The 25855-nt window shown below is 40.8% G+C and overlaps 1 protein-coding gene across 7 annotated transcripts in view; it reads right to left on the bottom strand.

Annotated features, from left to right (window-relative positions):
- Window positions 1-25855, bottom strand: part of UTRN (utrophin) — a 585431-nt gene that overhangs the window by 75521 nt on the left and 484055 nt on the right. For all 7 annotated transcript variants that reach the window (XM_055134486.1, XM_055134485.1, XM_055134487.1 and 4 more), the window contains 3 exons: window positions 15721-15782; window positions 12844-12918; window positions 5050-5251 (listed from right to left, as the gene is read on the bottom strand). In XM_055134486.1, the coding sequence (XP_054990461.1) occupies window positions 5050-5251; window positions 12844-12918; window positions 15721-15782 (339 nt within the window). The remainder of the gene's footprint in view (window positions 1-5049; window positions 5252-12843; window positions 12919-15720; window positions 15783-25855) is intronic.

Raw genomic sequence — 25855 nt, 5'->3', positions numbered from 1 at the left:
ATTTCTAATCTTTGGGATTTCTTATGTCCTAAAGATAATCGATAGTCCACAAAAATATTCATTGCTATCTTTGTTATATAAAATGCAAGATTTTTTCCAATTTAGTTTTTTTTTTCAATAATGTTAATGGAATTTGATGTATAAGTACAGCGAATATCATGTACTGAAAACATCAACATTAAGGGTATACATAAAACAAAATTTAGTAAACTAAAACAAAATGTAATTTATGCTATTCAGGAAACAAATGTAAATCTTAGTTCTATTATTTTCACCATTAATAATACTTAATATTCTTTAATCCTCAAATTATAAACCAAATAAACTTTTACATATATGACAAATAAAGAATAAAAAATTTAAAAGAAAAGCATATTTAGGCATTGGTAAATATACTTTCAAGATAGTAATGACCTTAAATCACAATAAGCAATTTTAGTGAACCTTTATCATGTATATAAGCAACATTCGGAATATTAATAAAATAAGTAATATTTAAATTTTTGAAAGAAAATAGATATCCTCAACAGTAGTCTTAAGTTAATATAAGCAATACAGTTTCCTAACTTTAAACTTTGCCAGAAATGCTATTTCTGCTTTGTAGTTTGAGGCATTTTCTAATTGTCATATAAAAAATAGACAACGTATGCTTTCCTTCCACCATAAATCAGCAGCTTTCATTCTTCGAATACAGAAAACGGATCTGGACAAGATAATAAAAGGCTGTGGGAAAGGCTGATAAATAAATGTGGTTTAGGATAAAGCAATTTCTTGAAAGAAGATTATTTAAAAGATACACACTGAACAATGACAGTAACCTCCAGTCTATGGGGAGAACACAGAGCAACAAACATCATCAGAAAGATTATTGAATATGCCAATCACCCATTCACTGTATCATCAACAGTTATAAAGAGTTTTGTGTCTGTTGGTTTTTGGGCCACACCCAAGGGTGTTAACCCACATGGGGTTAACCCTGGCTTTGCTCTCAGGAATTACTCCAGGAAGTGCATGGGGACCACATGGCATGCGGAGCACTGAACCAGGGATGGCTGTGTGCAAGGCCAGTTCCTACCCACTGTACTATCTCTTTAGCCCTGACAGTTATACTGGTCTAATATGGGTGGGAATTGGGGGGGTCTGTAGGTGGCCAGAGAAATAGGGTCTAAAGCCTCTTGCCTCTCAAGCAGACAATGCTGGTTTGAATCCCTGGCATCACATCTGGCTCTATGAGCACTGTTAGGAGTGATTCTTGAGCACAGAGCCAGGAATAAAGTCTGAGCACTACTAGGTGTGGTCAACCCTCCTCCCAAGCCTTTCCCCATCACACATTTAAATAAAAGAATGTGATGAATACACTTATTGTATGCATTATAGGGACATACAGAAAAGTTTAAGACACTCTGTAACTGATTATTGTCAATTAGTCAAAGTAGTCATTAGCTGCACAACATTTGATAGGGAATTTTAAGCCCAGTAATCAGACACTGAAGTCATGAGATAGCCCAATTGTCCCAAAGAGATAAAAAGTAAATATTCACAGGAAACATCTGGGTGATGGGACAGAGGGAGGGGAATGAGCACTCGGAAAGAGACAAGACAGACTAGTTCAGACTAAATGGTTGATAAAATTGGACTAGATGATAGAGAAATTTCTATAAATAAGATATCAAAACTTAAAAATAAGAAAGAGCCAATGAAATTTACTAGTAAGTCAACATAACCCAATATTTAGATATTTGGTTTCCTAAACAATTTTATAATTTATAAATGTATATAATTACTTTCAAAAGAAAGAAAGATCTGGGAATCCATAAGAAAGAAGAAAGCAATTATATAAATTTATAAATTATAAAATTTATTACTAGGAAGAAGGAGGGAAGTTCTTCCCTTCTCCCTCCTAGTAGGGTGTGTCTCCTAGTTACAAACTCTGTTAAGTTACTTGAGAATACCTTAATTTCATCTTTGTTTTTGAAAAGCAGTTTTTGTCAAATATAAAAATCAAAATTCTTGTTTGATAGCTTTCTAAAAAGCCTCCAATTTAAAAACAAAGTCTTATTCTATTGCCATTATTTGGACTCCATTATTTCTCACAGAAATCTGCCAATCATATTGAATACCTCTTGCACAGGAAAAGTGACTTCTCCTTACAGTTTTCAAGTTTCTTTTTTGTTTTGTTTTTTTGACAGTTTTTCTGTCTTGGTGAATGTTTTAGAGTTATTCTAGTTGGAGTTTATTGAGATTCTAGGATATATAGATTCCATGATTTTTATTGAATATGGAAAAATTGAGCCCTGTATTTCTTCAAGTTTTCTTTTCCCTCTCTTTCTGAAATTTCCATTATGTCTATGTTGGTGTGGTTGATGGTGTCCACAGATCATTTAGTCTATTTTTTTATTCTTTTTTTTTCTTTCCATACAGTAGGCTAGGACTGGAGTGATAGCACTGAGGTAGGGCGTTTGGCTCACATGTGGCCACCCCAGCTTCGATTCCTCCGTCCCTCTCAGAGATCCCGGCAAGATACCCAGAGTATCCTGCCCGCACAGCAGAGCCTGGAAAGCTATCCGTGGCATATTCAATATGCCAAAAACAGTAACAAGTCTCACAATGGAGATATTACTGGTGCCCGCTAGGGCGAAATTGATGAACAACAGTGCTATAATTACTTTATATAAGTAACTCGCGAAATAAGTTTTACTTTATAAAATAGTATCTCTCTTGATCAATGGTGAGAAAAATTGGAGCAATTTGGTTAATATTTAATAAAGGGACAATTTTTCCCTTTTTAAAAAAGTACTGTTATAGTTAAGGTAACATGACAATAGTGGTATCTTTGGTTGTTGGTTGTTTGGTTTGGGGGACACTCTCAGCTATGGCCAGGGATCACTCTTGGTGGGGCTCAGAGACCTTATGTGGTGCCAGGGATCGAACTTGGGTTGGCTGTATAGAAAGCAAGAGCCTACCCTTTATACTATCTCTCCACCAGTATACAATTGTATTCTGGACTCTGTGTGTGTGTGTGTGTGTGTGTGTGTGTGTGTGATCTTTGAGCAACACCCAGCAATGCACAGGGACTACTCCCAGCTCAGTTACTGGTACTCGATCATGCCCGAGAAGTGCTGCTCAGGGGACCACAGGCAGAGACGGGCATCAAACGGAGAATGGTTTCACGCAAGCAAGGGCTTCATGCCTGTACTATATCTCCAGTCCTGACATGGGATGAGTCTGATGGAAGTTCAATGTGCTTCTGATGTAACAATGAGTCCCTAATTAATTACAGATGTTAGTCTTAAGACACTAATTATTTAAACACCATATAACATAATCACCACTGCAATAAATAACACTAATATGAAATGACACATTAAATCCTTTTTTGACAAGAATATCTAAACCAAGTATCGCAAACTATTGCTTGAACCATAATTTAACTATTCTTGATTCCATTAAATTTAGAAGGAAAGTTGTCAAATTTACTATGCTATGTCTTTTAATGGTTTAAAAACATGAAGATCAATTTAATAATGTGCAATTGCTTGCAGTCACATTTTATCCTGAGAGGACAAAAGTTTTCATAAAAATGAGATGAATTAAAAGATATCAAGCAAGTGATGGTAAGTCCCATATTTATTATGGTACTGGGATCCATTCTTCAGTGAGTTAATCTTAAGAGTCCTCAAACTTTAAGAGACCTATTTGATTGCTGAAAGGGGAATTGCCTGTGTTATGCTGAAAAATGAAAGAATTTTTCTAATCAAAAGAAGCAGAAAAATTTTAATTAAATCTTCTCTAAAGCCATTGTCATCATTTACTTGTACAGAATCAATCAGCTGCTAAATGGGTGCACATTTTTGAACAACCATTTATCTTCTTTCTCTCTAAATGAAATAAAAGGCTGATAAACAAAAATTTTCATACGGCTAATTAATGGAAAATAAATTTTAGGGTCTAAGAGAAGAACAACAGTTCAACTTTTCTTATTTCATCTTTGCATACTTTAACCCCCTACCAGAGGAATGAATAATTCCTAATGTTTTAGAAATGTCAGCCCACAGCAGGTATCTCTAGAATTGATTACTTCCAAAATGCATCTTCACATTCCAAAAAGTCAAAATAATGGAAAAATGAGTCTGATGGAAGTTCAATGGGCCTCTGATGTAACAATGAGTCCGTAATTAATTACAGATATTAGTCTTATAACATAAATTATTTAAACACCATATAACACATAATCACCACTGCAATAAATAACACTAATATGAAATGACACATTAAATCCTTTTTATTGCCATTCAAATTGCTCTTAGGCTCTGATACAAAAATTGCAGTGTGGATTATTATGAGGGGGCCTAGCAGATTAATTTATAATGTTACAGAAAAAAAAATGTTGTATTTCAAAAAAGCATTACAAAAGAGGAAAAATGTTTGATTTATTTGAATTATTCATAGTTTCCCTAGCATGGAAACCAAACTTAAAAAAAAAAAACTAGACATATGACATTTTTATAAATTAGAGCAAAATCTTAAAATATTAGATGAAAATCCTTTTTCTGTTCTGTGTTCAAGATTTCCAGTATTGGAAATATCTGTATTTGGTAACCATTAAATAAATGTTTCCACTAGAAAAAGTACTGTTGAGGTACTTAAAATTTTTGGCACTTTTAAACTAGAGAGATAGTACAAGGGTTAAGGCACTTGCCTTGCACACAGCTGATCCTGGTTAGATCCATGGCATTACATATGATCTTCTGAATATCATTGGAAGTGACCCCTGAGCACAGAGTCAGGCATATCCCCTGAGAACCAGCAGGTGTGGTCCTGTGTTCTCTAACTCCCCAAATTACATGATTTGTTTTTGTTTTTGAGCCACACCTGGCAATACTTGGGTGTTAATCTGGCTCTGCACTCAGGAATTACTCGTGAAGGACCACACAGGATGCCATGGATTGAACTGGGGTCGGCCACGTGTAAGGCAAAAGCCCTCCAAGCTTAATATAATCTGCTCCACTTAATGATTATATTTTAATGGGAATAAATACAAGAACTTACGTGTCATATACGTTGAGCAACCAGTTGAGACACATATCTACACAGAGCGGAACGTTGACCAGGTCCTTATGCATCTGTTCAAGGCCATCGTAGGTTGTTGTCAGACAGTTGATGACATCAGGGACACTAAGAAGCTGATCGTTTTGGTTCAACTTGTGCTGCTTGAAAACTTCATTTGTGGTGCTCAACTCTAAAAGATCCACTAATCGGGTAAGAAAAAGGAAGTATGAGGAGTCAACACAGCACGTAACATCAAAGTAAAACCATTCCTTTTCTCAAGTATTCAGCCTGATTCTTCGATTTAAGAATCTTTACTCTCCAGCTAATTTCAGCTTTTGAAGAAATACACAGCATTTCTATTCTAGCCTTTGCCTTTGTCCACCTTCTGTGTTTTTGAATCTGAATTCTCCGCTTTTCAATGTGATCTCATTTCTTGATCTTTGGAATATTGATTTGTTTTTAAACCATACTCTTCTGGTTTTCCTCTCTGTGGGCTCTTTCGACTTTTAAAACAGAAAGGCGCAAATCTTTACCCCTACTCCGAATGGTAGACCATTCCAAATGCATCATTTTCCTCCCCTTAAATCCAGATAACAGTCTGCTCTCTCACAGCCTATTCATCCTTTATATCATTGCCAAGCAAACAATTCATAGCCAGCTTTTCAACATGTACACTGGGAAAAAATAATATAATATAATGTCATAATAATATAACATAATAATAGCATAATATAATGTTCACCGAGGATGAATAGTTATGGGTTCTGTGGAAAATATTTCTGCACCGTCTAGCAAATCAAACCTGGTCTGTATGGCCCTTTCAATGTGGACCAAACCTAGCTTGATGTCATAGCACATAGGCAAATTGTAGATTGGAATAAGAGGTGTTCATAAAATCAGGCCTGGATCCATGGCCTACATGTAGGAGCATCCAGATTCTTACATGCATGTGGACACTATAGGTAAGGTGGGACCCAGTTCTCAAAGATGGTCTACCTGAGAAGGAGGATAAACATGCTGATAGCATTTCTAAAGGAGTTAAAATGCCCTAAAAGAACAGTACAAATGTCTCTGAGAACTACTCCCGTTTGAGAAGTGCAGTGAGAAAAGCCTCCTTCTGAAGGTAGATTTGAAATGGACCATAAAGAATAGCTAAAATGCAAGAAATCCATGTAGCATAAGAAGAGTATGTCAGAGCAGAGCTACTGACAAGGAGGTAAAGGGACTGAGGAAAGCTTTGTGGTGGTCTTGGCTTACAGTGTGGGGTGGTGGCGAGGTTAGGCACCCCGAAGTCTCTGAAAATATATAATGATATTAAAAACGAAGTTCTAAATCATTCATTAGCTCACTGAAAACAGGAACCATCATAGATTTTTCAGATTACTGTGCATCTTCATATTTGTTGAGTATGATGACTTGTCTACATTTAACCATAAGGGTTGAGAAAATTGTGGAACCCACATGAATTTAAAGTCTGTCTATGGAAATTATTGCTTCATAAATTTGTTTTTGTGGGGGGAAAGGGCACAAACAATGGTACTTATGGCTCACTCTTAAACTGGAGAGACACTAAAAAATTATCCCTGCTGAACTTATAATACGTAGCCCTAATATATAACTATATACCATATGTAACTATAATATATAACTACAAATAATTAATTTTTCTTGCCTGATGCAAAATTATTTCCCCCAAAATATGATGGCATGTTTTCACAGTTAAATAAAGTGAATTTGTATGTATTTATCGCGACATAACAATTATTTTTTAATATTTTACTGTGCCCACTTTAGCTGCTCATGTGACACTGACCTACCTAGTACACAATCATTTTTCAAGCATGCGCCATGGACAAAAAATGCCTTAAAATGAACTTGCAAACAAATTCTTTCTGAAGCAACCCAACTGGAAAAACATTTTAAGAAGGAGAGACACAATATAAAATACACAAGCTTGAAAAATGCATCAATTTATATCCTTCAGATGTATCCTTAAGATACATCACTGATAAAATTTCAGACAATGACAGAAATAAGTTGTGTAATTTTCACATGAATTATTGATGTGTCAGTAAAAGACTAAATACCTTCTAGAATTAACATTGTCATCTGTACCCTACTTCTTGGCACTGACTATTCCTTTCAATGATAAACTTCCAGAGGGCAGACAGAAAATTCAAATTCTTCACAGTGCCTGGCAAAGGGAAGTACTTAATAGCGACAGCAGTTACATTCCACACAGACACAATGCCACACAGATACAAAGAAGCATATTCAAATACTGCCAAATCGCTCTGCATCCCAACACTAATTATGCCAGCAACACAGCATCCCTATTGTCTGCCCTCACATGGCATAAAATGACAATAGACCAAATTCCAAAGACTGTTTCCTGGATCAGGGTGTCCTTGCATTTCTTCCAGGGGAGGGAAAAAAAATCTCTCCTCTGTATTATACTTTGTAGCTGTGATAGCAATTTGCTGTATCACAAGACCATCATGTCTTCAATTTTTCGCGATTTACTCTGACACTCTGCCTCAATGCCAACGCCAAGCATACATCTTCCTTAAGTGCCACATTTAGGGGCCGTTAAAGAACTGACTACACTTAACGCCAGAACATTATGATTTTCTACTTCTGACGGGGAAGGGGAAATGACAGCTCAGTCACATGACAAGGGAAAGAAACAGTAGAAACATTTTCAAAGCAAATTTCAGGCTTTTTCCTTTACTCCCACATGAGGCACAGAAGTGATGGGAAGGAAATAGATCATCAGTTCCTTATTTTAAAGACATACACCAGGGGCCGGAGCGATAGCACAGCGGGTAGGGCATTTGCCTTGCACGCGGCCGACCCGGGTTCGATCCCCGGCATCCCATATGGTCCCCCAAGCACTGCCAGGGGTAATTCCTGAGTGCAGAACCAGGAGTAACCCCTGAGCATCGCTGGGTGTGACCCAAAAAGCAAAAAAAAAAAAAAATAATAATAAAGACATACACCATGCTGAGCACCCGGGGCGTCTGGGCCTCCTGTCTGGTGCTCACCCTGCTTGAATGGGACCATTCCCTCTTAGAACTTTCCCCAGATCCTCTTCCCCAGACACCTCAGGAAGACACCTGTCCTTTCACTCAACCTTGCGGCCCTCACTTTCATCACTTGGGTTATTCTTCTCATTGGACGACTCTACTGTTTTGAATCCTGTGCTCCTTTCTGAATACTGAATTAACTTTCCTGCTGCTCTGCTCTCAACAAGAGCTCTTTCTAGAATTTCACTTAAATTTGTTCCAAACAAAGTTTCTGTCCTCGTCGTATAATGAAATATAGCACTGTAGCACTGTAGTCCTGCTGTTCATCGATTTGCCCAACCGGGCACCAGTAACATCTCCATTGTGAGACTTGTTGTTACTGCTTTTGGCATATCAAATACACCACAGGGAGCTTGCGAGGCCTTGCCAATGTGGGCAGGATATGAACATTATTATCCTTCTATAGTTCAGCTCTCTGCAAATCATGAGGTCTCCTCCCTTTGCTTCTTCCTTCTGCAATTTTTCTGCTACCAAATCGCCCAGCTGTCAGTTCTACCTCCTTATAAATCCATATCCGAATCTCCCCTTGCTCCACTGGCTAGACCGGCATTCATCCTCTTTCACACAAACAGTTTACTTGTCCCCCTGCTCCCTGGGTTCTTATGTGTCTTACAAATGGCCTGCAACATACAGCTGTATCTGCCCCGTTTCTAGGCTCCCACTGGGCAGAAAATGATTCTATAGAACTTCACTCTAGAAGACATTATCTACGGGGCTGGAGAGATGGTGCAGAGGGTAAGGTGTTGCCTTGTGCCCAGCTGACATCCCATATGATCCCCTGAGTGCCACCAGACGGGATCCCTGAGCACAGAGTCAGGACTAAACTCTGAGCACTGCTGAGTGAGGCTCAAAACCCAAGAGAGAGAGAAAGAAAGAAAGAAAGAAAGAAAGAAAGAAAGAAAGAAAGAAAGAAAGAAAGAAAGAAAGAGAGAGAGAGGGAAAGAGAGAAAGACAAATAAAGGAAGAAAGAAAGAAAGAAAGAAAGAGAGAGAGAGGGAAAGAGAGAAAGACAAATAAAGGAAGAAAGAAAGAAAGAAAGAAAGAGAGAGAGAGGGAAAGAGAGAAAGACAAATAAAGGAAGAAAGAAAGAAAGAAAGAAAGAAAGAAAGAAAGAAAGAAAGAAAGAAAGAAAGAAAGAAAGAAAGAAAGGAAGGAAGAAAGAAAGAAAGGAAGAAAGAAAAAAGGAAAGAGAGAATAAGAGAAAGAAAGGAAGAAAGGAAGAAAGAAAGAAAGAAAGAAAGAAAGAAAGGAAGGAAGGAAGAAAGGAAGAAAGGAAGAAAGAAAGAAAGAAAGAAAGAAAGGAAGGAAGGAAGGAAGGAAGAGAGAAAAAGAGAAAGAAAGAAAGAGAGAAAAAGAGAAAGAAAGAGAAATAAAGGAAGAAAGGAAGAAAGAAAGGAAGAAAGAAAGAAAGAAAGAAAGGAAGGAAGAAAGAAAAAAGGAAAGAGAGAATAAGAGAAAGAAAGGAAGAAAGGAAGAAAGAAAGAAAGAAAGAAAGAAAGAAAGAAAGAAAGAAAGAAAGAAAGAAAGAAAGAAAGAAAGAAAGAAAGAAAGAAAGGAAGGAAAGAAGGAAGGAAGGAAGAGAGAAAAAGAGAAAGAAAGAAAGAAAGAAAGAAAGAAAGAAAGAAAGAAAGAAAGAAAGAAAGATAGAAAGAAAGAAAGGAAGGAAGAGAGAAAAAGAGAAAGAGAAATAAAGGAAGAAAGGAAGAAAGAAAGGAAGAAAGAAAGAAAGAAAGAAAGAAAGAAAGAAAGAAAGAAAGAAAGAAAGAAAGAAAGAAAGAAAGAGGAAAAAGAGAACGAAGGGAAGAAAGGAAGAAAGACAGACATCTATATATTATAGATAGCATTTCTTGAGCTTATAGAACAGAAACCTAAAGGGGTCATGGAAGAAAGCCTTTCAACGGGAAGCAGGCTCATTTTAAGATTTCTGACTACTGGACATGCAGTTCGGAAGCCTTCCATTGAGGTCCCAAGAAGCTGTGGGTCAGTGCAGTGTGTGTTGTCCAGCTACTCAGGCCAGGTAGGTCGAGTGCGCTGTGCTGACTGGCCTCCCATTAAGTCTGGCAATCTGGCTACATCCAGGCAGAGACCAGTGGCCTAGGGAGGAATAATCTGGCCTGTACCGACATGCCAATTAATTTATTCATGTCTCTGACTCTCAGAGGGCAACTCTCTTTCATTTTAGGCTTGACCAAATGGGGTCAGACAATCTGCTTCCTACTCAAGGAGGGGTGACTACTCTTCATGATGAAGGATATTTTATCTCCTCTGAGAGAACTTCCCATTTGGTCCTTCCACCTGAAATGCTAGAGAACAGTTTGCCGGACAGACTCAAGGAGACTGGTGGAGCAAGCAAAGATGGTTCTGTCCTGACGATCATGAGAATCTCCTGGGAGTTGGGAGCTGTGTCCGTGTGTAAAATGCCCCTTCTGAACCCAAACTTCTTGAGCGTGGGAACCCAGTTTCTTGACTGGGACTAGCCTTGGAGCCCGGTCAATGAGGCAATAAGTAGACAGTATTCCATCCCTTAAGACAGATACGCGGGGCAGGGATTTACACAAAAGGAGAGACTGTTCCCCGGTCCCCAGCAGGACCCATCACCCAACAGAAAGCGCAATGTGAGAAACAGACTTGACAGGTAATCATAAAAGGGAGGCACTTCAATCAAAATTGGAGGCAGATGGGATTCGCTCGTAAACATTTCCAAACCAAGTTCATTGCTAAGACGATTGGGGGAGGAACAAAGGGTAACACTCCTTTGCTGAGGGCATTTCAAGTCAACAGGAAAGATGGGAGAGGCAGAGAGGCAGGACCAAGTAATCCTGAACAGATGTGCTCCCACAAGTGGGGCAAAGACTCTCCGGCTGGAGGACTGGGGAGGCTTAAGGAAAAAGCGCAGTCAAGTGTCTCTGAGGATCTCCCTTCTGGACACCCCGGCATATCCTGACACTTACTCCAAAAGTGGAGGTGGTCCCTCTTCTCTGTCCCTCTCAGGGTGGAAGGCCTGAGCTGAGGAAGTGTTTTCAGCCACCACAGCCAAGAGAAGGAAGCAGGGAACATAGGCAGAGGTTTCAGCAGCCAAAGTATTGCTGAAAACACTAAATGCTCTCCCGTCCACAGGGGTTTTGTGGCTGATTCCTTTATCCTCAATTTTAGAACTCCTGGGGCCTGAGAAGACCTTCCAGATCTGGCAGCTGGACATTGGACATACAGCTGGGTCTCTTTCAAAATTGCTGTCCCCTGGCCTCACTTTTGTGTGCTCCTAAATCACTTCCTCTTCCCTTCTGGCTCAACCAGTACAGCGCCAACCAGAGGGTGCGGGCTCCATTCTTTGTCGCACTGGAAATTCTGCAAATGTGGCCACTGGCCAACCATCTCCAGGGCCCTGAAGATGACGCCGGGCAAGGTCCTTGCTCCTCCACTGCCTCACCTGAAGGGGGCTTTCCGCTCGGGTGTTTCTCTTCCAACAGAGCTTAGCTTGGTCTTGCTCTAGAGCTTTGCCTTGCTTGATTTTCTCGAATGATTCTACACTTCTCTCTCCTGAACTCTCTTCAGTCATCAAGTTCACGGCTAATTTTTACTGACTTTTAAAGAGCAGATTTTTAACCTTAATCTGTCATTTTTTTCCAACGGTACGTTTAAAGCCTCACTGTATCTAAGAACTGCTAACAAAAGGGGGGGGGGACAAGAATACTTGGAATTATTCAAATTACCCTGTCTTAAATAGGCGAATGTCACTTTCCAAGATAACAATCTGACAGGCCTAAATATTTTCTGAGATGCCTCAACAGTGAAGCTTCAAGGATTGGGGTGAGGAGACAGTTCACAGGGCTGAGGACAAGGTTTCCTGTGGAGACGGGCACTGCCTGGTCCCCTGAAAGTGACACCCCCAGCACCACTGAGCGGGGAGCTCCCCCAAAATAGATAACTAAAGGTATGACTGCTTATAAAGGAGTAGACTGGGGTATTTGGATCCTATAATTTTATTTTTTTTACTGGGAGGACACTCATGGCAGGGACCAGGGTCCTTGCAGTGCCTGGAAATGAACCAAGTGCTGCCAAATGCAAAATGTGTGCTTAAACTATCTCACCAGCCCTTAAGTATGTGTGTGTGTGTATGTGTGTGTGTGTGTGTGTGTGTGTGTGTGAAGGGAGAAAGTCACAGAAAAATGACTAGCACAGAATGCCCTTTGAACATTTCTGTAGGGAAAGTTCATATGAATAATGCCAAATATCTCAAGACATTCTAAAACACACAGAGAGCCTTTTATCTAGTTTTTAAGTTGCTGGTTCACATTTGTTTAGAAATGAGACTTTGTAGTGTTTATGATATGATAGTATCAAGTCACACTGTTTGGAACCCTACACTTCTACTGGGACAAAAAGTATTAGAGAACAATGATTTACTACTTTGATGCCTTCTCCTCCTTTCAAATCTGGTGGCAGCATAATTTTTGAAAAAGCTTTTGATGTTACTCTTGTATTTTGGTTAATTTGGAGCTCCCAGTGAGACTGGCGTGTATTCATTTGTTAAACTACTGCGTGCAGGCAGAGGGGGCAAACAGCAGCACATTTGGAGAAATACAGCCAACACCTTGAATGAGGTATATGGAAATCAGTTTAACTCCACAAATTTCCCCTCCATTTATCTTCGTCTTCAGAAAATGAAACAGACAATTCAGAAAGAGATGAATTTGGTAGAGTCACTCACAACATAATGCTTTCTGCAGCCTTCGGATTTTGATGGCCGTACGGTAGGCCGAGAAACGCACGTTGTTCAGGTCAGCTGGAAGGCAAAAGGCAACACATGGCATTTAACATCTGTTCGGTAGCAAGCGCTGCTCCGCTTCCCTTAGCTGGTGGCCAGTACTGAGTCCGCTTGCATAAAGAAAAGTCTTCTAAGTGCCCCCAGCATTTACTTAAGAAAATAATGAAGTGTTCATTAGCCTCATGGGGAGATGCGTTCCCAAGAAGTCTTCATTAGCCTCATGCTAGACAGAATATTTCAAGAGAGGAAAAGGAGGGAACCGGGGAGGGAGGGTCGTGGAAAGCAGCCAGTTAACTTTCTGTGCTTCATAGATGCACAGTCAGTAGGCAGAGGAGCCTACTCTCAATCCATGGCTAAAGGGATTCCCCTCCAGGGCATCTCTCTCTCCCAAGTACAACTTGTGACCTCTGCACCAGGATGTCCATCTCCTCCTAAAGCCAGTCGAGGTCTAGGTTCCTTTTGTCCTGATCTGTGTGCTGTTTCTGCTCTTTAACACATCTGACTGAAAGTATTCCATACTCAATAGTCAAATTTCTTCTTCTTTTTTTTTTTTTTGCTTTTTGGGTCACACCCAGTAATGCTCAGGGGTTGCTCCTGGCGCTGCACTCAGGAATTACTCCTGGCGGTGCTCAGGGTACCACCTGGGATTTCAGGGATTGAAACCGGCAAACACCCTACTCACTATACTATCACTCCAGCCCCAATAGCCAAACTTCTTTTGGGGGGGGGGACACCTGAGGGTGGTCAGGGGCTACTCCTGGTTCAGTGCTGGAGTGACTCCCTGACAGCACTTGGGGGAAATGAACTTGAGTCAGATCCTCGCTAGTAACAGTAATGCGGCCATCAAGAATAATGCCAGGATACATTCTCTGGAGAAAATATTCATATGAATAATGTCAAATATCTCAAGCTGGATTCACGGCCAGGCCTCAGATTAGAGACTAGCAAAAGCAAGAAGAGAAGATGCAAGTCATTCAAATTTGCCGCCTTCTCATTTGACAAACCAGCTTTGTCAAATGCTGTTCTATCCTTGCTAGTTCCCCCTCACCGACTTAACAGTAGCCTTGTAGCACCGTCATTGAGTTCATCGATTTGCTCGAGCGGGCACCAGTAACGTCTCCATTGTGAGACTTGTTGTTACTGCTTTTGGCATATGGAATGTGGCGCCATGGGTAGCTTGCCAGGCTCTGCCGTGCAGGTGGGATACTCTCGGTGGCATGCCGGGCTCTCAGAGAGGGACGGAAGAATCGAACCGGAGTCGGCCGTGTGCAAGGCTAACTCCCTACCTGCTGTGCTACTGCTTTAGTTCTTGCTATCGCTCCAGTCGCTTACTTAAGTGTAAGCTCAAGCAAATGCCCCGTATTTAATAGAGACAAATGCAGTGGCTGCTTTGTTGACGCAGGATTGGAGAGAAGCAAACCAGAGGGCTGACAGCAGCACCTTTACTCCCCAAAGTAAAATCTCTTCCCAAACCACTGGACCAGAGTAAAGGAAGGATGAAAATCTAGCACACTCTGCTGAAAAATTCTACAAGATCAAAGTTTCATTTCACATGCTTGCTTGCATATTCATGTTAAAATAAATTTAACTTCTTTGTTTGTTTAGGGGCCACACCCGGCTGTGCTCAGAGTTTACTTCTGGCTCCCTCCACACTCAGAGATCACCTTGGCAAGACTCAGGGTACCATCCACATGCAGTGCCAGGAACTGAAACCAGGTCAGCCACGTGCAGGGCAAAAGCCATACCTGCTGGGCTCTCACTTTGTCTCTTAAAATGAATTTAGCTTTTTATACTGAGACAAAAAACTTAGTCAAGTCAATAAAATTCATATTACATTAAGTGGCCTGAGTTTATTTTGCCTCAGTCGTCATCAAAAAAACAAAAGTTAAATTCATTCTGAGATGAACATGCAAAATTAAAAGTTAGCAAGTTTAGGGCTTGAGAGATAGTCCAGGGACTATAGCACTTGCTTTGCACTTGATTGAACCTCGTTCAAATTCTAGCACCACATATAGTCCCTGAGAACCATGAAGAGTGAACCTTGGGGCTGGAGTGACAGCACAGTGGATAGGGAGTTTGGCTGACACCTGGCTGACCCAGGTTCGATTCCCAGCATCCCATATGGTCCCCTGAGCACTGCCAGAAGTAATTCCTGAGTGCATGAGCCAGGAGCAACCTTGTACATCACCAGGTATCACCCAAAAAAGCAACAAAACAAAACAAAACAAAAAACAACTGTGAACCTTAAGGGGTCAGAGTGAAAGCATAGGGGGTGGGGCATTAGCCTTGGACTCAGATGACCTGGGTTTGATCCCCAGCATCCCATATGGTCCCCTGAGCACCAACTGGAGTAATTACTGGGTGCAGAGTCAGGAGTAATCCCTGAGTATTGCCTGGTATGACCCTTCTACCCCCCCAAAAAAATGAACCTTAAGCATAGAACCAGGAGTAGGCCCTGAGCACTGCCAGGTATGATCCTAAACCAGCAAATTTAAGGCAGAGAACTAAGAGATTATTCAATGGCATTTTTGACACAAAGCTAATGACTAAGATGATTCAACATGAGGGAAAAAAATCCACTTTCAGTAATAGTCCTCCTTTTAAAAATCAACCTTTTATGGCTCAGGCTACTTCAAACCACACAGTTTCCTAAGAAAAAAAGCAAAACCTGTCTGCATTGCCCTTAGAAACACAACTGCTTTTACGTATCAAATAAATGGTCCTTTAACATGTTTTGTACAGAAAAAAAATGTTTTTTATGTAAAAAAGCATAGTTCTCAGCTGTTCAGGTGAATTTCCTACCATTAATGAGACACTTACCGAGGGACTGAAAGAGTTCCGTCATTTTTGGATGATCCCAGCAGGTTGTCTGTGTTTGATGGCTGGGGATGAAAAGTAACACACTTAATGAAGGGAATTACACAAATAATATTATGCAAAAATATATTTCTAGAATTCTTATTCAAATTTTAAAACATGCAAATTACCTTCAGCATCGATCACTCAGAAACCTGATGCCAAACTATGACCATATTTAAAAATATCAATAACACTTTCTTTTGATCTATTACATAGTAAACATATAGATAAATAATCCTGCTTTCAAATAAACAACAATTAAAAATTAAAATTGGATATAAGGCGTGTCTTTCATGGGCCCTGGGGCCTTAGGATTGGCATGACCAGATGAACATGATCCCCTAAATAAATTTATTTGGGTTCAGCCGATGTAGACTCTCACTCACAACAAATGCTTGAAAAACAGAAGTCCTGTGAGGAGTTTAGAAGTCCCATTCACATTTCCAAAGAACAAAGAAATAAAGAGTTTAATGCAATGTAACTTTTCCACACAATGCACTGAGCAACATAGAACCTGAATTCCTCCCCTTTGCCTGGTGGACACACACACACACACACACACACACACACACACACACACACACTTCCTGCCCCGCCCCAGAACATGTTGCTATATTAAAGGGAAAATATCTCAGATTCCCCAAACGCAGGAAGAAGCCTTCTCACAGACTCTTCTATCTGGCTGCAAACAGCAACTTCTGGGAAATGAAGTTCTCTGGGACAGAAAGATTCAAGACCAAGAGGATATCACCAGCCCACCAACACCTGCTAAGCAAACAATCACCAGCATTCTTATCTTTTTTCTCCTTTCTTAATGAAACCTATTGGTTTTCCTCATAGAAAACTTCTCCCTCCCTGATCCTTTCCTCTCCTAAGTCAGTCAGTGTGAAATTCTAAACACCTTCCTAAAAGAACTTCTCACTACTGGCACATTCCACGTCTCCTGCACCCCCTAGTCATGTCTTTCTCTTACCATCTCGACTCCACGTCTCTGCTTCTCTGCTTGCCCCCGTGAATAGTGTTTTTTTTTGTTGTTGTTGGCATCAGCTAGTTCTTCCGACGATTTACATTCTTTTGTAAATTAGTTCACAACTAGAAATCTAATTAGAAATTATGTTGGAAGTATGATGAAGGAGGTGCAGATGAGCGGAGTGCCTAAATGGGGTGTCTTCTTCTGTGCGTGATACGGAGGGAAGAGGGGGTAAACAGCGGAAGGGGGTCAGTGGACAGTAAAAGGACAGTCAAAATGCTGTCCCTTATCTAGGTCAGTAAAGAGTAATAACATTTAATCGCACTTAAAAGACTGACTCTGTGGATGACACTCAGTGCTTTCAAAACTGTTTAGTAAGCTAAGTGAAATGGCACAGTAGACGAGAGTGATTTAAGATATTCAGGCAATCAAATTTAAGAGAAATTATTTTTTAGCACAGCGGGTAGGGCGTTTGCCTTGTACACAGCCGACCTGGGTTTGATTCCTCCGTCCCTCTCGGAGAGCCCGGCAAGCTACTGAGCGTATCCCGCCTGCACGGCAGAGCCTGACAAGCTCCCCGCGGCATATTCGATACGCCAAAAACAGTAACAAGTCTCACTTGGAGACGTTACTGGTGCCCGCTCAAGCAAATCGATGAGCAACGGGATGACAGTGCTACAGTGCTAACAATATATAAGGAAGTGGGGCAAGTTCCTCAGAAAGGTCATAACTACTGCTGTATATACATAGGTATTAGAAAACCCAAGTAACTCATAAATCACTTTGACCATGACTTCAATGGGATGGTAGAGGGAATCAGTTGGATGGCAGTGGATGGTCATTAGTCCTTTGGTAGTGGAACAATAACATGCCAAAGGAAATTTATAAAATCAAATGTTACCTCAGTTTACAAAAATGCCCTCAAAATTTTAACCTCAATTGAAATATTTTACCTATAATGCAAAGGTCTGTCTCAAGAGGAGTTGGCGTCAGTTCCTGGGCCAGGACACCGATGTAGAGGCAGTATGCATTTTCCTACTGATAAAACCTTTTACTGTTCAAATTGTTCCAAAGACTGCCTGGTCCACAACTTGACAGACATTTAGAACCTCAGGCCATTGCCCCCCTACTGTATCAGTCTTCACCTTAGCAAACTTTTAGGTGATGAATTGTACATACACGGTTTAGGGCGCATTCATCAGGGTGGGGAGGTAGTCCGGTGGTAAGGCACATGACCAATAACATGACCTAGATATGGGTGGTTCCAAGTTCAATCTCTGATACCACTGAACAAGAAGCAGAAAATAACAACAAAAACTCATCAAAAAGCCTCCTCTGTGCATGATTGGAAACTCAAAATCATTTTAAAAAAAACCCCACATATCAAAATTTTGCTTAAAAAACCCCCTTCTGTCTACTTTCAATGGAAACTAGAATAAGAGTCTGCTATAATTACACTGTTACTCACATAAACTCATCAGAGTGCCCAGTTCTAGCCTACCAGGATTCAGTCAATTTCTTACCCTCTCTTGAGTAATTGCATCCCCATGGCAACATGACTGTCGGGAAACAGACATAGACATCCTTCAGAGTGACTAAAGCAAGGTTCAAGAATAAGCTATGAGTGAAGGCAGAGCCAACAATTTCTCTAGAATCAAAGTATAGTAACCCCCACCCTCACCCCCCAAAAATAAACAAGCCTGTGGACCAATGAGTGGGAACTAGCACTAAGCAGTCAGACAGGGCACTGAGAATCTCTGAGAACACCCGCTTGCTAATGGCTCTTTTTAGTGAAACCACTTTGAGGAGCTCAGAGAACACACACATTTGGCAAACAGATGGAGGGAGGGAGCCGGCATCTCCCTTTGTGAATTCAATACCAGTTGATTCATTAGGCAGAACTGCCAACGCTGAAAATAAACACAGCCTCTGGTTACAAAAGTATAACTGCAGCTTACCAAACAACAGTGTAAGAAAAAAAAAGAAAAGAAAAGAAAAGAAAAAATAAGAAGTAGCAGACATCGGCTGTTGAAGTTTCTTTCTTTTTTATCAAGTTGGGAAAGGTTTTAAAGCAAAACCCACAACCAACCCCAAGGCTCGAAGTATTTGAACAGCTGCAGAGTACTCAGCTCCTCCAGCCAAAGCGTTTTCAGTCCTTCCAGAACAGCAACCCAAACAGAGTGACAGTAGCTTCCTCCCCGCCCCCACAACCAAAAAAATCCAAAAAACAATGGATTAGGTTCTGATCATCCTCAACTATGATAGCTGAGTAGCAGTAAATATTGTTCCGCTTGATAAACTTTAAGACAAAAGTCTAATTGTTACTAAATAGCTTCTTTTTAAAGGAACAAGACATAAGACTCGGTCCCAAAAATAAAATACAAAAATCTAATAAAGCAGTAATTAGCAGTTGAGCCCCATATCAAACAAGAGTCAGATTATGTGATATAAGGAGGGGATCCAGTCATGCTAATTTTGCTTGTTTAGGGAAAATTATGCTTTCGATGTGGGCATAAATTTCATGGGTGTCCTGTGAAGCTTGAATTGTCTTTGAGCTATTTTAAGCTCTGTAAACTGAAGAAAACTAATAGTAATGCAAATGATTTTTTGTCCACAGAAATGCAAATTGTACCCACTGGAATGTAATCAATTATTGTCCTGTGGATAATGATCAATTTGCCAGCTTTGTATCTATTGGTGAGTCTATTTTAGCATCCATTATCTGACTATAAAGATGGGTACTTTGCATTTTCCTTAGAGCCAGTTATAATGCCTTATCAGTTCTCTTTATCTAGTTAGTGGGCTAAATAATATCTTTACTCTAGACATGCCCATTTTATATTTGTAAGCAACTTAGATTTTGGCTTTTATGTTGTGTTTCACTTACATCTTCCCTTTTGTGTGTGTGTAGGTGTGGGTGTTTGTGGGGGAGAACCACACCCAGCGATGCCTAGGCTGACGCCTCACTCTGCACTCAGGGATCACACCTGGCGGGTTTCAGTGGACCGTGTGGGGTGCCAGAGATTGGACACAGGCTGGCAGTGACTCCCCAGCTTCCCCACCACCATTTTTAGTTTTAATAGCTATTTAATTGGTTTGTGAAGTACACAAAGTGCTGATTTCATATATATACATATATATACATACACACACACACACACACACACACACACACACACACACACATATATATATATATATATATATATATATGCTGCAATGGGCTGGAGTGATAGCACAGTGGTTGGGCGTTCGCCTTTCACGCGGCCAACCCAAGTTCGATTCCTCCTCCCCTCTTGGAGAGCCCGGCAAGCTACCGAGAGTATAGAGCCCTCGCGGCAGAGCCTGGCAAGCTATCCGTGCGTATTGGATATGCCAAAAACAGTAACAATAAGTCTCTCAATGAGAGACGTTACTGGTGTCTGCTCGAACAAATCGATGAGCAACGGGATGACAGTGACAGTGATGTACTGTGACATATGAGCTGATGCCTCTGTGGTAATATAATTTGTGGGTATATATGCAGTGGGAGGGGTGGTGGTGTGGTGGTGAGAACATTTAACATCAAGTCCCTCAGCAAACTTGAGTACATAATACAGCACTGCTGCCCATGAACACAATGCTGGGCATTAGAATTACATTAACAATTGATTTTGTCTTCAATAGCTGAACTAGTCTCAGCTTCTACCTGTACCACTGCGCTGTCGTAGCACTGTCATCCCATTGCTCATCGATTTGCTCGAGTGGGCACCAGGAATGTCTCCATTGTGAGACTTGTTACTGTTTTCGGCATATCGAATACGTCACGGGGAGCTTGCCAGGCTCTGCCGTGCAGGTGGAATACTCAGCTTCTACCTGTGTCCAGTATATTGATGCAAAGTTCCTCTTTACTTGTTTGTGACTACTTGGGTGTGTGCCACACAGATGCCTCTAAATAAGACTTTCTCACCCCGGGTACTCCCAGGATATTCCAAGGAAGCAATGGGTAAGAATTGCATAATTGTTGCAGACGGAAGTTGGGCCTGCTGGTAGGATTGGAGCTGCAATTTTATGTTGAAAACTCAACTGTGAATAACTTTATAAATCACAGTGCTTTAATACAAAAATATATAAAAATACTGCAAAAATTAATTTAAACAAAACTGCATAATTGGGTGAGTCACAGCATGAAACGAGGGGCCCAACCAGTGAAACAGGGTTGGAATCAAGTTTGCAAGGAGCCATAGTCAGAAAAAGGTTGAGAGGAGCTGCTCTAGATGAGCTTCAATAAACTATTAAACCAAAAAGATGATCCATCTACTTGTTACTATTGATAATATATTCTGATAGCCACAGAAATAAAAGCCAAATAGAATGGTGCACCAGTGAACAGAACACAAAAATGTGTATGACAACAGTGCCTGGTTAGTCATGAATATATGAAACTGTGACTGGTTAGTCATGAAATACATGTAAATTTGACAGATTATTAAGACACTAATGTCTGAGGAAGAAACATTTGAAACCCACTGTGCTCATTAGAGTAGCCTTCTTTCTTCCACAAAACTTTACAGGATGACAGAAGGCAGTCTACTTGTTAAAAAACTGACAGCCCAATGCACCAATATGCCACTTGTCTGTTCAACTTTAATTTGAAAACTGGATTTTGTGACTTAACACCCATTGTAAATATAAAGGCATTAAAAATATTAAAAAATATTAATGATGAGTGACTTCATTAAAAACATAAAAATATGTAGGGAAAATATGCATACTGCTCTAGGACAAATGCATAAAGGGAAATGTTTCTTTGTTGTTGTGTGTGGCAAAAAATAATAGTCTAGGTCAGGATGGACATATGAATGAAAGACATAGCCCAACAGTAAGCAGCTCAACTTGTACCAGGAAACTCATCTAAATTCTGTGTAAACTCAGTCTGTATAACAAGTTTATAAGAGAGGCATCAGTTTTGTCCCATTTTTCAGTTAAAAGGAGCAAGGGGCTCTAATATCTGTCCAAGGACACATAGTAAGTAAGAGAAATGGAGTTTGAACCCAGAGAGTCTGATTTTAACCCGGACTTCTTATGATGGAAATACACTCGCATAATTGAGGTTTTAAAATATTTCTGACGACTCTAAATTTGGGTGTACAGTCCATCATTATAATCATCACAAACAACCTCAGCGCCCTTGTTTTCCCTCTAACTCCTGGCAAAATCTAAGCCTGGGTCAGCTCAATCACTTGCCTCCTCCGGACCTTAGCAGCTGTGCCTGAACGCAGCTGGAGAAAATCACTCCACAGACTGATTTCACTTTAAATATTTGACTTCAAGCCCTCAAAGTCCAACTTTGGCAACTTCTCTACGAATAAACCTGCTTTCCCAGACCTTAGACAATTCACTACTGCTTTCTCTCTTTCCTTTTCTCCAAACCCAAGTTAAGTTTTTCTTTTTTACCTGGGTATCCTTTAACTTGAGTTTACTTAACTGGGAGAGGAAAGAAAAGAAAAAAAAAAATCTCCCCCGGGTTAGAAGTACTTTATCTTCTTATCATCAAATCAATAAACCTCTTTTCTTCTGACCAACTGTCCTCTTTCTGGCTTCAGGTGGGGAACTGGTGGTCCTTCCATCAAAGAGCAACTCTCCCCCAAGTCCTATAGCTTCTAGAGTCTCTTGAGCTACATTCTCAAACGCCAAGGCTCTCTAAGAATATAGAGGCTGAAAGATCTGCCCTTTGTATAAGTGTACACATACACGCTGCACGCGCACACGCATTTATACTTCACTACCTTGAGTCTAATTTCCTGCCGTCAGATAAAACCCTCAGATGAGCTGTACTCATCTTCCCATCCCACACGACTCCATTCGCCCACATTGGCTTCCAAAGCTCATTTCCCCGCCCAAGCTCACCCTAGTGAAATTACTGTTGACAGCAGGCTGCCAAATGGAATAGTATTTTTTTTTTAAATCTATCACACTAGACCTTCCCTTAATCGGGAAAAAAACAGGGGAAGAAAGCAACTCTCCTAAGACAAAAGTATAGTGAATGTGGAGGTGAGAGGTAATAAGTAAAAAGAATTACCAGAATGAATGACAGGCCCAATGTACTCTGCACTCACCATTACCACGTGCTTATAAAACTCATCTGCAGGAATTAAAAGCAGCTCCCCAACAATCCAATTTACATTCAGATAACTCAATTACAAACAATGAAAACAAGTACTGGCAATCTAATGGCATATAATTGATCTGATCAGTATTTTCTTAAAGATCTACTAGGTGACATTTTCCTTCTGGAACTTATCATCTCCCTCTCCCTATGCACAACATGTATGAAGACTATGAAGTGTAGCCAGAGGTTATAGTGACTCTGTGTGTGTGTGTGTGTGTGTGTGTGTGTATGTGTGTGTGTGCGAGCGCGCGCGCGCACACACACACACGTATTAGGGAAATTCTGGGAGGGGATGGAGAGAGTAGTGAAGAAGTTCTGAGAATGATTTTGTACATTCTCTGAATTGTAACTTAACTCCTTGAATACTCATAAACACTTCCTAGCTCTCTCTAGGCTATCCAGGCAAGAAAGTCAAGGTGATACATTGGGAAACAGAAGAATAAGTAAGGAAAACTTAATAAAATGTGAACGTCAACATTTCAAGAAGAAAACCTTTCTGTTAAGATTCCAAGAAGACATATAACCCTACTTGAGAAAAGAGATCGTAAAAGCACAGCATCCTCCTAAAACATGCCTGTAGTTTGTCGTGATAATGAAGACACAAGACAGGAAGACGAAATTGAAAACTATGTAACACTCAACCCTGTGAGCTCTGACTGTGAAATACACTTAAAATAATTTCATACTCCGGAGTGCTCTCAGAGTCATAAGCATGTAAAGAGCTGTAATGAAACAGAGGTTACGGAGGCCCCCACAGAGAAAAGACCATAGTGTAGCTATGGCTGAGAGAATGTTTATTACAAAGCAATACGAAGGGTGTGTGTGTGTGTGTGTGTGTGTGTGTGTGTGCGTGTGTGTGCGTGTGTGTGTCTGTGTGTGAGTTTTCCAAGAAAATTACTAGAATTAATAACCAAAATGAACCTGAGGAGAAAAACAGACAAATCTTGTTTTGAGAGCTCTAAAAATTTTTCCGAAAAATAAGAATGGTCACATTTAATAAACCCAGGGGAGTAGTTACGGCCCTATCTCTGTTTATGGCTGGAACTTAGTACTCTTCCAACTCTTCCCCTGAAGCTAGGGAAAATTGACTGTCACTCAAAGTTCACAGAGGCTGCCTGCTGGATGCTGGTGTCCCTACCCGTGTATTAACCTGATGATCATTTTGCCATGAGAACTGGTCTTGTCAGTAAGTCCTTTTCAAAGTATGCCCTTCAAAGCCAAACTTGCATTATTCAGTTAAAACATTCTAGAGAGTCAGGGAGATGGACAAAGGTTGGAGCATGCTCTCTGATCCCTGGAATCATATATCCCATCCCGACCCCAAGAATTGCCAGAGATAACCCTGGTGATCCCCAGCACAACTGGGCCCAAGCACAGAACTATCACACCCATACAACTGGGTGGTGCAGCGCCACGAGTGGGTCCCATGTTTATCCCTCCACCCCATGCTGTCCTACTTTAACCTTGGAGGTGCTCAGGGAAACCCGGAAATTGAAGCTGGGTCATCTGCATGCAATGCAAGAGCTTTCCCTACTATACTAGCTCTCAAGCCCCATATATATGTCTTAAAGGAGAAATTAATTCTCACTTTCTTGCAGAATTGTGTTGATTCTATTACTGCAGGGTTTTACTTTATCATCAGTACAGAAAAATATATTCCACTAATTTCAAATTTTACTTGCTCATGATGACTTAGTTCTTTTGCAAATGTTAATGGATATTTTTGAAAAATCTTTGCAAGTTAAAGTATAGATATATTTCTTTTCCTCCCATAATTATGCTTCCTCTACTCACTTGTACACCTTTATTACCTGTATCTCTAATGCTAAAACCTGAAATGTTGAGGAGCCGTAGAGATAGTACAGCAAATAGGTGGTTTGCCTGGCATGGGTTCACCCAGGTTCAATCCCTGGCACCCCAAATAGTCCCCCAACCCCATCAGGAGTGATCCCTACAAGGAGTAAACAATGGGCACTGCTAGGTGCAGCACAAAAATCAAAACCAAAACCAAACAAACATTAAAAAAAAATTCAACTGTCCAGAAAGGCAGATGATGTGATGGAGCAGAGTAATCTTGAAGATTTTGAACCAAAATTCCACACCACGAAAATATCTCTAGTCTCAATGATGCAATGATTCCCCCTCCTCCTCCTCCTCCTCCTCCTGCTCCTCCTCCTCTTCTCTCCCCCTCCTCCTCCTCCTCCTCCTCCTCCTCTTCTCTCCCCCTCATCCTCCTCTTCCTCCTCCTCCTCCTCCTCCTCCTCCTCCCCCCTCCCCTCCTCCTCCTTCTTCTTCTTGCCACATCTGGTAGAGGTCAGGGGCTCCAACTGGCTCCAACACAGGGACCTTCTTCAATAGTACTTAAGGAACCATGAAGTGCCAGAGGCCAAACAAGCAAAGCACGTACTTGGTCTCCACGGAGCGAAGTACTGACCTTGATACCTTCTTTACTTTTCTTTTCTTTTTTTGCCTTTTGGGTCACACCCAGCAATGCTCAGGGGTTACTTCTGGCTTTCTACTCAGGAATTATTCCCCTTGGTGCCCCGGGGACCATATGTGGTGCCAGGGATCGAATCTGGGTCAGCTGTGTGCAAATGCCCTGCCAGCTGTATTATCGCTGGGGCCTTACCTGATTTCTTCTTAAGTTCTAAACTGGTCAATGTCTTTTGAAGACAATGCCACTCTGTTTAAACAATCAATAGCCCAGCGCGGTGGTAACTACACTTCAATAGAAGGCACCAGTTAGGGTTTGCCACCTTTGTGACTGCAGCTGGGCAGGTTCTCGCTGCTTGCCTTCTGGTTCACCGAGGTCTGCACATTAGTCTGAAGCTGTCTCCAAGCCCCTGCGGTTTAGTGATCCCACGGCACTTACATTCTCTCACAAAGCAATTTTGTTCTTAACCTCCTCCTCCGCAGAGCTGGCCCAGTGAGTTTTAAATATTTATTTTCAATAAAAGATAAAGTCACAGGCCATT

This window comes from Sorex araneus, chromosome 4 (assembly GCF_027595985.1).
Source record: "Sorex araneus isolate mSorAra2 chromosome 4, mSorAra2.pri, whole genome shotgun sequence".
NCBI classification, from domain to species: Eukaryota; Metazoa; Chordata; class Mammalia; order Eulipotyphla; family Soricidae; genus Sorex; species Sorex araneus.
This window is presented reverse-complemented; position numbering and strand designations above follow the sequence as displayed.